This window comes from Accipiter gentilis, chromosome 14 (assembly GCF_929443795.1).
Source record: "Accipiter gentilis chromosome 14, bAccGen1.1, whole genome shotgun sequence".
Taxonomy (NCBI): domain Eukaryota; kingdom Metazoa; phylum Chordata; class Aves; order Accipitriformes; family Accipitridae; genus Astur; species Astur gentilis.
Window position 1 is genome coordinate 8,711,282 of NC_064893.1, and position 13,003 is coordinate 8,724,284.

Here is a 13,003-nt window from a genome sequence, read left to right on the forward strand (position 1 = left end):
TATGAAATTGGTTTAAGCCCATTTTTTGTTAATCAACCTCCCCTTGCAATCCCACCCCTCTCAAATCCCCAAAAGCTGGATTCATCCATAGTTTGACTTCAATGTGTACAGCTTATGCCAGAAGATTTTACACACTGGAATTCAAGACACGGCAGTAAGCACCAGAGCACAGAAGGCTCCATCTCCAGTGTATACTCATTAGATTACAGCAAATAATTCAAGCCATTTTCTGCATTCGCACTGGAAGCTGCACTCGCTTTCTCAGCTGATTGCCTCTTCTGGGTTCTGTTCTAGTGCTCAAAGTTAGTGCCATGGAAGTGAATATTAATTTAACCCCCAAATCAAATTATTCACTAGCAGTAGCTAGGTAGAAGTTCTAATTCCGTGAATTACCAGTTGCCGATTTAGATCAGAAAGCAAAACCATACCCTGGGTCTTTAGTATTCAAATAGAAATGAGTCTATAGCACATCAACCATGCACATAGGTGGGAACCCACGCATGATATCCTGCTGGAATGAGGAATGTGGCACAAACACAGAGAGAACTAGGACGTTATTAGCCCTTATGTTACCATGGATGTTGATGCCGCTGGAACTCTTGTGATGCCCACTCCAGTGACACGTTCACACTTACTTACCATGCACACCCTTCTGTACAATGAGGGGAGAGACAGAGAAGCAAGGAAGAGTGCACTGACAGAACTGGGGTCTGAACCAGTGTGATAGTCCTCCCCAGTTCACATCACCCATCTTTCGGGGTACTTCATGAGGTAGGTCAGCAGGCTGCATTAATTTGGAGACTATCAGTCCTAATGTACCCCTTTACTACCTGATACCACACCTTGCTGCAATACATAGTTCCCAGGAACAACTGCCAGCTTTTTATCTGTTTGGCTGCCACACTTCAAACACAGCAGAGCTGTGCCAATTGAAATTAATTCTCTTTCTAGTGTGATAACATTAAGGCTACATGTAATCAACTTAAATTCCTCCACCAGAAACTGCACACCTTCTCCAAAACCAATACCCAAGACCAAGGTCAGCATTTTTGCGTGTTTTTACAGCTGTTACGTGCCATCAAGAGTGTTATATAAATAAATCACACTATGCTATGTTACACACTAAGGTGTGTAACAGTGCAGGGCAATTTGCTGCAGGTGAGAGGTGCTCATTAAATGCAATTAATAAGCATTATCTATGCACTGAAGGGCATAGGAGCTAATTACTAGAAGACACAGTGTACAAGTAATGCTTACAGTTATGAAACAGGCACTTCCACATGAAATTTCAAGGAGACGTAGGAATGACATAAATCAGAATGATCCAAGCCAAGTGATAGTTACAGATGTAGCACTCAGAAAATGAATGAACCCCACCACTGTCCTCACTGTGGTTATCAGGACAGGAAACACCCCTCTATCAGCCAGACTTTATGAAGCACCCTAGGACTGTGCTAGCAACTTCTTTTAAATAGCAATTACCTTGGCATCATGCGGTAGCCCCGTGTGCCGGAGTTCACAGGTACGGGGCTTGCACTGGCACACTCGCCTGCTCTGCACCGGGCTGCCAGGTTACACAGGTCAGCCTCCCTCACAGTTTACGTTGTAATACATCTTCTTTCAGTCCTCCCTCCAGAATTTTTAGAATTCAGCAAGGAAACAGTAATTTTGGGAAAAGCTCGGGCCATACCAGGCTCCAAAATCCACATGGAGAGTGGAAGAAGGTGAAATTCTACATAGAAACTCCTGTCAACCCTTCAGCTTACTAGAGTAATATTTGTTAAATGCTAACAGAACAAACCACATTTTTTCACATCAAGTGAAAATAGCAAAGGAAAATGTTTATCGGTCTCACATAATGACAGAGCCATGGTATTTAAAAGTATGGATTCAAGAGAAATAAACTCTCCTTGTTTATCATCAATGACTGCAATTATGTTGTCAAGTGATAGACGAGTGTTTTGATTTCCTCTTCCTGCTGTCTTTTTACCTTCAACATATATTGTAAACTTGCCACTGTTTATTCATGTACTATTATAGAACCACTGAGAGGGGGTATTAATCAAGAGTATTTATTTTTCAAAGCAGTCAAGCCATGAAGCCATAGATACAGCTAAAGCTTAACCCTACATCCTCCTCCAAAGCAGCATGTTAGTGATGTTAAAAACACTCTGCTAGCCCAAACAAACAGAACAGCCTAACGAGGGGGTAACATGCTCCTGGACATGCAAACCCCAGCTCAGCGCCTTGCCCACAACCCTTACGTTCACAAATGCCTGCAGAAAACTGACCAAATATGAAGGAACTGCTTGGTATCCACATTTTGCCTCATTGTTACGGGCAGCTCCATGCACCGGTGTATGTGTTTTGCCAGAAAACACAAGAAAAGAAAAGCTGCACGACAGGTTTCCTGCTAAGATGGTGATAAAGTAGAGGACACAGTAAACCTACTTGCACTGACGATTTTAAAAGCATTCATGCTTTTTGCTGGACCCTCTTATGATTTTCAAGCATCGCAAAGCAAAACTGTACGTGCAAGGGAAAGCACAGGCCCTTTACCAGCCCAAGGACACAGAAAGGGCTGAGGAGAGTGTGCGTGACTTCCAAGCATTATACTCCCAGAGGAGATCAATACTTTGTTCCTTCTCTGTGCTGAAACAGGTGCGCAATTCATGGCAGATCCCAGCTGCTTCACAAGTTATGGCAGTGGTAGCAGAGCTTGCCAACAATTACTTCCTCAGACAGCAAACCAGACTGCAATATTGTGTAGGATGTTGTCCTACGGGATTCAGAAGCAGGAATTGAAGTAGGTTGTCGATCTTCCCCTCAAGCTGAAATCTCAATTGATACAGAGTTAATTTACTTTTTTAAACCTGTGGCTCCCTTTGAACTCACATTTGATTCTTGGTACTTCCCAAGGCACACGCTGAAAGCAAACCCAAACTAGAACAATTTACAGGAGAGGATCCCACAGCCCTGGAAGTTCTGGCTGACAAACCAAGTAGGAGAAAGCATCTCTCTGTGGTCATCTCAGTGATAGTCCAGGATTGTTATTGATTAAGTAAAAAAAATATAAATAACAACAAAGCTCCTCACGGAAAGCATATGTGTGCCAGAATTATCCCATAAACCAGAGCAGAACAGCAGGCGACACATCTGGACACACCCTGATTTACATGTGTTCAATAGCAAGTGAACTTGAAATGCTGTAACTTTTGTAACCAGGAGATTGAACACCAAATGCCTCCCCAGAAAACGGCAACTATCTGGAACAGGTGACAGGTTGCACTCATTACTAGTATCATGGTCAGAACATGACACCCCACTGGGTATTTGCTGCCTGCATGGGCTTTTTGCATCACATCTGCTGTGTGCCTGATGTCTGCACTTGCAGAGCCTATGTTAATGAAGAGAAGGGAAAGCATGAAGGCGGTGCTGTTATGCAGCGTTCTGATGCGCTCATTTGAATGGCATTTTTCATTCAATTGAATCCAGCTAAGAGGATACCCAACAATGTATATACTTACCAGTTCACATTTCCATCTCTAATGATCCCTCCCAGTCTACTACAGGCCAGTAGCTATATACAGCCTCTTTAAGATGGCATGTGGTTTCTTCAAGCTATTACAAAAAAATTCAAAACATCTTCAGTAACTGAGAGACACCATAATGACAAGGACATGACCTCTTAAATTGGATAGTATTAGTAAGGTCTTTCAAAATCTCATATTTATTTTAGGTATTTGATGTCTTGTGATGAAGCTGCAAAGACAAGTAGATAGCACCACCACTGTATTAATGGTAGCTTAGTATATGCAAATGCTTGAACTACAGCAGGGCTTGTAAGCAAGCAGTCAGATGGCACTGAGAGTTATCCAGGTACTTGCTTCTGTACATCAGAAGATTTACAGTGTTCAAAAGATCAGACTTATAAATAGTAAATCACGTAAGATGGAAAATAAAGGGAGCGTACTGATTCCAGCTATTATTGAAAGGTGGGGTAAAAGAAAAATTAGCATTATCATAAAGGTCTTCACATTTGGCTTGTTTTCTTTGTAATAGCTCTTCTGTAACAGCATAAGAATCCAATACAGAGACAACTGCAGATGTGGAGATATTTCTCCAGAGAGCATGCAAGGGATCCTCTATGAAGTTCACAACAAGCTGTCAGCGAAGGCAACAAACAGGCGGCCACTGCAGTCTTTGTGCTGCTTTGTTACTGAACATACCCCATCTGAACACCCCCTCACCATACACACTGCCAGAACTCTGAAGAGACAGGCAGTGGTTGGCATCATCTTTCCTCTAGAAAATTGGTTGGGTACCTGCTACGTTAAACTCAATATTAAAGTGAAAGGAGAGAAAGAGCTCTGGCGAAAAGAAGGAAACAAAACAAGCTCATGCTGCTACAGAGCAATGCATTTTCTTGTTTTATTTTGGATTATTCTTCACGGATCCCCCCAGATGCCAAGGCAGATTTGGAAGGTTTTTTTGATCGATCAGAGTTGGCCAGAATACTTTCCACAAAAGAGAAAGAGAGTTTGGTAGCATTCAGGAAATTAAATGGAACCACCTTCAAAACAACAGTTCTTCAGAAGTTTTCACAGCCTGAGACAGAGGGCAAAAGGTCACTGAAGACAAACTCTTTGGTGTGCTTTGTAACCCGCCCCTCAGACTCACCTGCAGCTTTAAATACAGGTTTGAAATTTACAGTGGTAAATCTTATTACCTGACCAAAATGGTAATATCTGAAGTGTTCAAGTCAGTTGGCCAGACTGCAAACCATAGGTTTACTTTAATACAGCATTGCAAAGTTCACAAAAATAACAAAACTGTGTTTTCAAAGACGTGAAGAACATTATGCATATGTGACAGACGGATCTGTGAACTGGAAAATCTCCTTATCATACAGGTCTTCTGGTAGTTTTTCATCTCCATCAGCAAAAAACGTAGGGAACGGAGGGTTTTTATTGCAGTCCTTGTAAGTAGGCAATTTGCTATCTCTGACCTAAAAAGCAGGAGGGGGAAGGGTGGGGTTAATAAATCTTACAGAAGACTTTCAGACAGCGATACACTAGAAATTAAAAATTATCTTGCATGCGTAAGAAAAAAACCCAACAGCATTCACATTACAATTGTTTTACCTGAAGAATTCCAAGTATAATCATCAGTTATTTTAACATCAACCCGAGCTATTGAATTTAACACTTTTCTACCTATCATTAAGGAGTTTCTAAAACCAGCAAAACCCAAAGAGAATTTATCACAAAAAAAAAATCAGCAAAACCCAAAGAGAATTTATCACTTGTGTGATAAATTTATCACTACTGTGAGAGAATCAAAACCAACTCCATGAATTCATTGCTCAATGTTTTAAAATGCTATTAAAATAATGTGTGTAAGTATGGCTTGTTTAAACTGTGTTTATATCCCACAGTACTTTCCTACATGACGCTCCAAGTTATATTATGCAGTGTAATAACCTCTTCAACAACCAAGACATGCTTTTGTATTTATGGTGCAAACTAATTATGGCAACTAATTTTGCAAAGATATGTGCATTGGCTGTATTCAGTCCCTCTGGCTACTGCAGAGCTATTTAGTGACTGCAGAGTTAAGCATCCAAAATTCTTCACCCAGGAATCACTACTCAAGTTTGTCGAACATGAGCCTTTAAGAAAGTTAATTTCCAAGAACTGTAGTGCCACAGAGAAATTACTTTCCTTTGCTGACCTCTCTACACGTGGAAAGATTTAAAATCTAGCCTCTGAAACTCCAATCTCTGAAGAAAATTAGTAACTAGAATTATCAGCAAAAAGCAGTTTGTCTGCGGTGAAGATAGGAAGCTGGTATCTCTGAAGAAAAAAAGAGCTACAAATTCTCCAGCGATGAAATTTTATTTAAAATGAAATTCTTTATTTCTATCTTGTTACATATGATCTTCCTCCTGAGCTGTAATAATCCCTTTCAGCCACTATACTCAACTGGATTAAAAAAAAAAAAGTACCAATAGATTAGACAAAATTTTAGTATAGAGAAGATAAGCTCTTCCTCTTATTTTTTTGGTGGATTTTTAAAGAACAGGAAGCTTGTTCTTACTTGGTTGGACATAAAACTCACACAGGACAACTGCGATTTACACCAGAAATTAAATAAAACAATTTTATGCCCACTGAAATTTCTGTTCTGACAGCACTGTATTTACGAGATTCATATCTGCTATTACTTGAGCCTTTCCCAAATTCCAAGAGGATTCCTCCAGATGAAACGCACAATAAATTTGACTTAAACCTCAGCTTCTGAAAAAACGGTTTCGTTATTTTTCCCCCTGAGGAAGTTCCAACAGTTTTCTAAGTGCAGGCTTGATAAAGAAAGAAAACCTTTTGCTAAGAATGAGGGGGTGAAGGGCTCAACTGATTAGGATGGCTACTTAGCTTTTCAAGTAGATCATTCCTCCTCTGACAGACACCTCCCTATGAAAAGTGTTCTCTATTCACTTGTAAACTGCCATGTGAAACTACTGAAGTCCCTGTAGTCCTGGCAGACAGCAATTTATGTTAAGTGTCTACGTGGAATAAACTAGGCTGAGGTCCAAGTCCAAAGACCTTTGCTGCAACAGCTCCAGCAGCAGAGTTCAACAGTGCCATCTGAACTGCTGAGGCTCATAAGTCATCCTTCCAGCTTTCAATACGTTGCTGCTGTTTCTTTTACTATGTGAAAACATGTTTTAATAACTTCAGTTGGCTATTATTCCCCTTGCCCCTTTCTCTTTTATTCCCTAATCCTATTACACATCATAAGTCTTCTATGTCAACAGCAAAAATCCCCGTGGTCTCTACACGAGCTACAACAATATTAGGAAGATTAGAATAAATTATTTTATTTCTGATAACTTATTCATTGCACATATATCTCATTAAAATGTTTTTCATGTTTACTTTTTTGATATTTTTGATTCTTCCCATCATGAAATAATATGTGCTGTTACACACAGGCTGTATCATTACAGGCAGTTTTGGACACATGAAAATGAAAGGAATTTAGGTGTTTGTTTTCATCTCCCCCCCCCCCCCCCCTCCCCTTTTCATAAAACAACAATCTATCACAGGACTTACGAGTAAGACATCTGCTCTTAACTGAAGGCAAACCCAACAGTCTAATCTTAGTCCTGCATTAGTTTCTGTAAATAAATGTAAGATTTCAGTTCAGCCTTAACATTGTATTTTACGTATTAATGTCAAGTGGCATGTTGCAGATAGTGCGTCTTGTGTGATAAGGAGAATTTTTAAAGAAGTTTTAAGATTCTTATGAAACATTTTCAACAGACCATTGTTGCTTTCAGAGGAGTCCAATACTGTTTCATTTTGCCCCTTCCTACTGCTCAGAAGCTTGGCAGATCCCAGAAACACAAGCCACATCTAATGTTAAAATTATCTTCTTCTGATATGCTCTTTCTTTTGATCAGTATAATTGACATGGTATTTCTTTTGACTGGTGAAAAGTACTGCTCTTTTTTCCATCTTCTTCTACATTTGTTGCTTTCAAATGCAATTTAAGTTTTACTCCTAAAGCACCATCTTAGAGTATCACTACCAAACTGAATGAACATGCCTCTTACTCACTTCTAAGTTTCAAAAGTTGTTAGATATTATTATTCCTATCAAGAGGAAGAACTCAGTTTCATTTTACATCTGAAAGTACCGATTAGCAACTTAAAACATGGTATGATTTATCTGTCTTCTCAAGAGAATTACTGAATGACTCCCTCTATATTTATGAAGGGCACAGCATACCAAAGGTTTCCTGTATGTATTACCTCAGATTCCTGCACAATAATTTCACAATATTATAAAGGGGTTAAATGGTATGCAGGATCAGTTACACTTGCCTGTATAAGCCTGTACAAAGGCAAGAAGTACGTGTGACCCAGCACAGCTCTTCCTGTTCTCCCAGTAACCTTCTGAGAACATCCCTAATAAAGGAGTAAATTTTAATGCTCTGTATTACTAAAATCCAGTGACTTTAGCTCTTGCCCACAGAAGGAATCAGGCTGAGAGCCCATCTGGTTATTACAATCCATAAAAGCATTCACTGTGTAACTCAATATTACACAGATGTCTGCTGGAAATACAACATGGCAGAGAGCAAGCAGTCTAGGAGGTTCCTGGAGTGTGTGGAAGAGAACTTCCTGACACAGCTGGTAGGTGAGCCAACCAGGGGAGGAGCCTTGCTAGATCTACTGTTTACCAACAGGGAAGGACTGGTGGGAGGTGTGATGGTCAGAGGCCGTCTTGGGCTTAGCGACCATGAAGTGATAAAATTCTCAATTCTTGGTGAGGCAAGAAAGGGGGTTAGCAAAACCACTGCTATGGACTTCTGGAGAGCAAACTTTGGCTTCTTCGAGGCACTGGTTGAGAGAGTCCCTTGGGAGACAGTCCTGAAGGGCGAAGGGGTCCAGGAGGGATGGACATTCTTTAAGAAGGAAATCTTAATGGCTCAGGACCAGGCTATTCCCATGTGCTGCAAGATGAACTGCCAAGGAAGACAACTGGCCTAGCTGAACAGGGAGCTTTTGCTAGGACTCAAGAAAAAAAGGAGAGTTTATCATCTTCAGAAGAAAGCGCGGGCAACTCACAAACAGTCCAGGGATCTTGTTAGGTCATGCAGAGAGGAAATTAGAAAGGCAAAAGCTTAGCTAGAAATCAATCTGGCCACCATTGTAAGAGGCAACAAAAAATGTTTTTACAAATATGTTAACAACAAAAAGAAAGCCTAGAAGAATATCTATCCTTTATTAGATACAGAGGGGAACACTGCCACCAGAAATGAGAAAAAGGCTGAGATACTTAATGCCTTCTTTGCCTCAGTCTTTAATAGTGAGACCAATCATCCTCAGGGTACTCTGCCCCCTGAGCTGGCAGACCAGGACAGAGAGCAGAATATACCCCCCATAATCCAGGAGGAAATAGCTTGCCAATGTGACGCGCATTTACAAGAAGGGTCGGAGGGAGGATCCAGGGAACTACAGGCCTGTCAGCCTGACAACAGTACTGGGGAAGGTTATGGAACAGTTTGTCTTGAGAACGCTCACGTGGCATGTGCAGGACAAGCAGGGGATCAGGCCAAACCAGCATGGGTTCATGAAAGGCAGGTCCTACTTGACCAACCTGACCTCCTTCTATGACCAGGTGACCTGCCTAGTGGATGAGGGAAAGGCTGTGCATGTTATCTGCCTGGACTTCAGCAAGGCCTTTGACACTGTCTTTCATGGCATAGTCCTTGAGAAGCTGGTGTCTCATGGCTTGGACAAGTGTACTCTTTGCTGGGTGAAAAACTGGCTGGATGGACGAGCCCAGAGGGTTGTGGTGAATGGGGTGAAATGGTGAGTGGTCTTCCCCAGGGCTCAGTGTTGGGGCTGGTTCTGTTTAATATCTTTATTAATGATCTGGATGAAGGGATTGAGTGCACCCTCAGTACGTTTGCGGATGACACCAAGCTGGGAGGGAGGGCTGATCTGCTTGAGGGTAGGAAGGCTCTACAGAGGGATCTGGACAGGCTGGATCGATGGGTCGAGGCCAATTGTATGAGCTTCAACAAGGCCAAGTGCCAGGTCCTGCACTTGGGTCACAACAACCCCATGCAGCGCTACAGGCTTGGGGAAGAGTGGCTGGAAAGCTGCCTGGTGGGAAAGGACCTGGGGGTGTTGGTTGACAGCCTGCTGAATATGAGCCAGCAATATGCCCAGGTGGCCAAGAAGGCCACTAGCATCCTGGCTTGTATGAAAAATGGTGTGGCCAGCTGGACTAGGGCAGTGATCGTCCCCCTGTACTCGGCACTGGTGAGGCTGGACCTCGAGTGCTGTGTTCAGTTTTGGGCCCCTCACTACAGGAAAGACGTTGAGGTGCTGGAGCGTGTCCAGAGAAGAACAACCAAGCTGGTGAGGGGCCTGGAGCACAAGTCTTATGAGGAGCAGCTGAGGGAGCTGGGGTTGTTTAGCCTGGAGAAAAGGAGGCTGAGGGGAGACCTTATCACTCTCTACAACTACCTGAAGGGGGGTTGTAGCGAGATGGGTGCTGGTCTCTTCTGTCAGGTGGCTGGAGATAGAACAAGAGGAAATGGCCTCAAGTTGCTGCAGGGGAGGTTTAGACTGGATATTAGGAAAAATTTCTTCACTGAAAGGGTTGTCAGACATTGGAACAGGCTGTCCACGGAAATAGTCGAGTCACCATCCCTGGAGGTATTCAAAAAGTGCATAGACAAGGCACTTCAGGACATGGTTTAGTGGGTATGGTTGATGGTTGGACTTGATCTTAAAGGTCTTTCCCAACCTAAATGATTCTATGATTCTATAATCACTTGATTTGCTCAACTTCTGTATTAATAGTACTATATATTGTAGTACACTATACTAGATAGATGGTATATATAGTAGTGTCTATACACAACAGCATATTCTCTGTGAAGTTTTTTATTAAGAAAAATACTAGAAGAAGCTGAAACTGGAGCTGGTTGAGATTGTCACTAAATCTTTAAAACAGTCATAAGGGGTTTTGCAGACAATTCATAAACTGCACATACGTATGTCCCATATATTGACAGCATAACAGGTAGTACAAACAAATACAAATTCAGAAATCTATCACCACAAAATACTTCACATGGTCTTAAACAGGCATTAAAGCTTGATGCTTGAGTCACAACTCACATTTGTAGTTTAACGGGGCTTCAGGCTGTGTTAGCAACCACAGCAAAGAATGCAAGTTGTTTGCAAAACAGGAAAATGTGTTTAAATATATAGAATGTTAGAAAGAATCTCCTCAGGTGTCATATATTACCTATCTTAGCTTCTCTATTTCTGAAGCTAGACAGAAAATTGAATTCAAGAACTATATCCATTTCTGACCAGCCTTATTTTGTCTTAAAAAAACCAACCAACCAACCAAAAAAAAAAGCTCTACACAACTCTATCATGGGGCCCAAGGTACAGGACAGGGAACACAGAAGAAGTGAAGGCATCACACTATTCCTGCATGTCCTCAATTTGAGCACAGCACAGCCAACTCAGGCATCAGCAGCTAGAAGCACAGATAGTAACATTGGCACGTGTGATACAAAATAAGTAGGATGCAGACAGCTCCAGACTTCTCTAAAAAGAAAAAAAAAAAGAAAATAAAAGGAAAAAAGGGGGGCAAAAAGGGAAAGAAGCAGTAGGGGAATACTGAAAAGTTAAATTTATTAGCTCAAGCAGAATACTACACTAAAGCAACCATATACTTCAGGTTTAACTCAATTCTAGCATACAAAAAGGCCAGTTCAGTGTCTAACTTGCTAAGCAACTCCTGTGCGTTACAAGATTTGCCAGAATTTCTGCTTTCACTACAAGTGATATATTAGAAGTGATCAACACTGAATGACCTAAGAAAATCAAGTGCCTTAAAATTAGGACAAGTATAAAACATTATCAAAGATAAACTATAACATCCTGAATTATAATATACCATATTACAGTATCCCCTCCATTATGAAGCATCAGGAATTAGTCTTGTGCTTCTCTCTTGAATGACAGAAGAGGTAACTTTTTGGTAATATACTTGGGAGAGAAATTGAGAGCCATAAGCTTCCAAAAGAGAAAACTATTATTATTATTTTTTTCTAGAGGATCAACACCACAGACAGTAACTACAGGCCCTGTGATCTAAGACAATACACCAAGAGAAACAGGTAGTGCCTGAGGCAGGCTATCTTGATAGGCACAACACACTAATTTACAACTGCTTATTCTGCAATGTTACTCTTGTAACAGAAAAATTACATACATTCTAGCACACTGCTGAAGTTTCTTATTAGACCTTGTCATTGAGAAAGAAATCCAAGCTAAAGTAAGCTTTTTTGATTAGTTTTCTAGCTGGCTATGACCATTACTTATGTCAGTTATTTACCTGCATGCTTCAGCATGCAATATCAAATGAAAACTGATTTCTAATTAAACCAGGAATCCATCAATCTAGTATTCTGCACTTTTACTCTGCTGAAAATGAAACTTAAATTTTTCAAGTGCTTCATCTCTGTCTGGATACAGTGGCGATGCACTAAGTTTCCAAAAATACATAACATACAAAATAAATATATGCTTTAAGGTGCACTGTGGTTTTAATGGTTACCAAGCAACACAGAGTGAGTACTGAGCACAAATGCCTTCCTCTTAGAGACACACTAAGAGAAAAGTATTATGCAATACTTCACTTTTTGAGCTCAAAGACAGATGTATCCAAATCCCCTAGACATTAGTCTTACCTAATTATAGGCATGTATTTAGTGGAACAAACAGTAATTATGAATTGTAATATCCCATAATTTCTCTCCCCAACTACAGATCCAAACAAATATATAACAATTACAGGAAGTCAATGTCTACAGGCAAACAAGAAAACACCCTGGAAGTGCAAGACACACGCTAAAAACACCACAGATGAGTGCAGCAAGATTAAATGGAGAAAGAAAAACCCAGAAATTAAAGAATACATGTCAAATAGTATTGCTTTGCATGCTTATTTAATTAAAGCTTGCTCTGTCCTTCAGAGATTTATTTGAAAATATAAGGGAAAAAATTTAATTAATACATGTAATTCATATGGCCTATGGAAGAAAAAAAAAAAAAACAGAATGGATTCACCAGCTTGAGGAAATGGAATAAACTGTTGCTGACTACATACTCCCTTCAATCACCAAATATGTGAGTGGAGGCAATTTTTAAAAATCTATTTCTTAATAGTAATAATACCTACTACTGTGCCTTCATCTCAAACAGTGTTATTTATTACTAAGAAGCCATGAAAGTTTGAGTCTGGAGCACTTTGGTCAAGATCTTTCAAATACTGTAATACATAAATCGAACAGCTCTAAGGGACAAAATCCCTCATTCTTCCCATGAATCCTCAACCCTCACTAATGGAATTAGCTGCAGCTCTCAAATGTGTATGCCAAAATGCATACTTGAAGATAC

General features: G+C 40.6%; 1 protein-coding gene across 1 annotated transcript in view; it reads right to left on the reverse strand.

Annotated features, from left to right (window-relative positions):
• Positions 1 to 4,398: 4,398 nt before the first annotated feature.
• Positions 4,399 to 13,003, reverse strand: part of MRPL3 (mitochondrial ribosomal protein L3) — a 31,554-nt gene continuing 22,949 nt past the window's right edge. Inside the window, exon 10 of the mRNA XM_049817067.1 lies at positions 4,399 to 5,008. Coding sequence (XP_049673024.1) covers positions 4,859 to 5,008 — 150 coding nt within the window. The 3' untranslated portion in view covers positions 4,399 to 4,858. The remainder of the gene's footprint in view (positions 5,009 to 13,003) is intronic.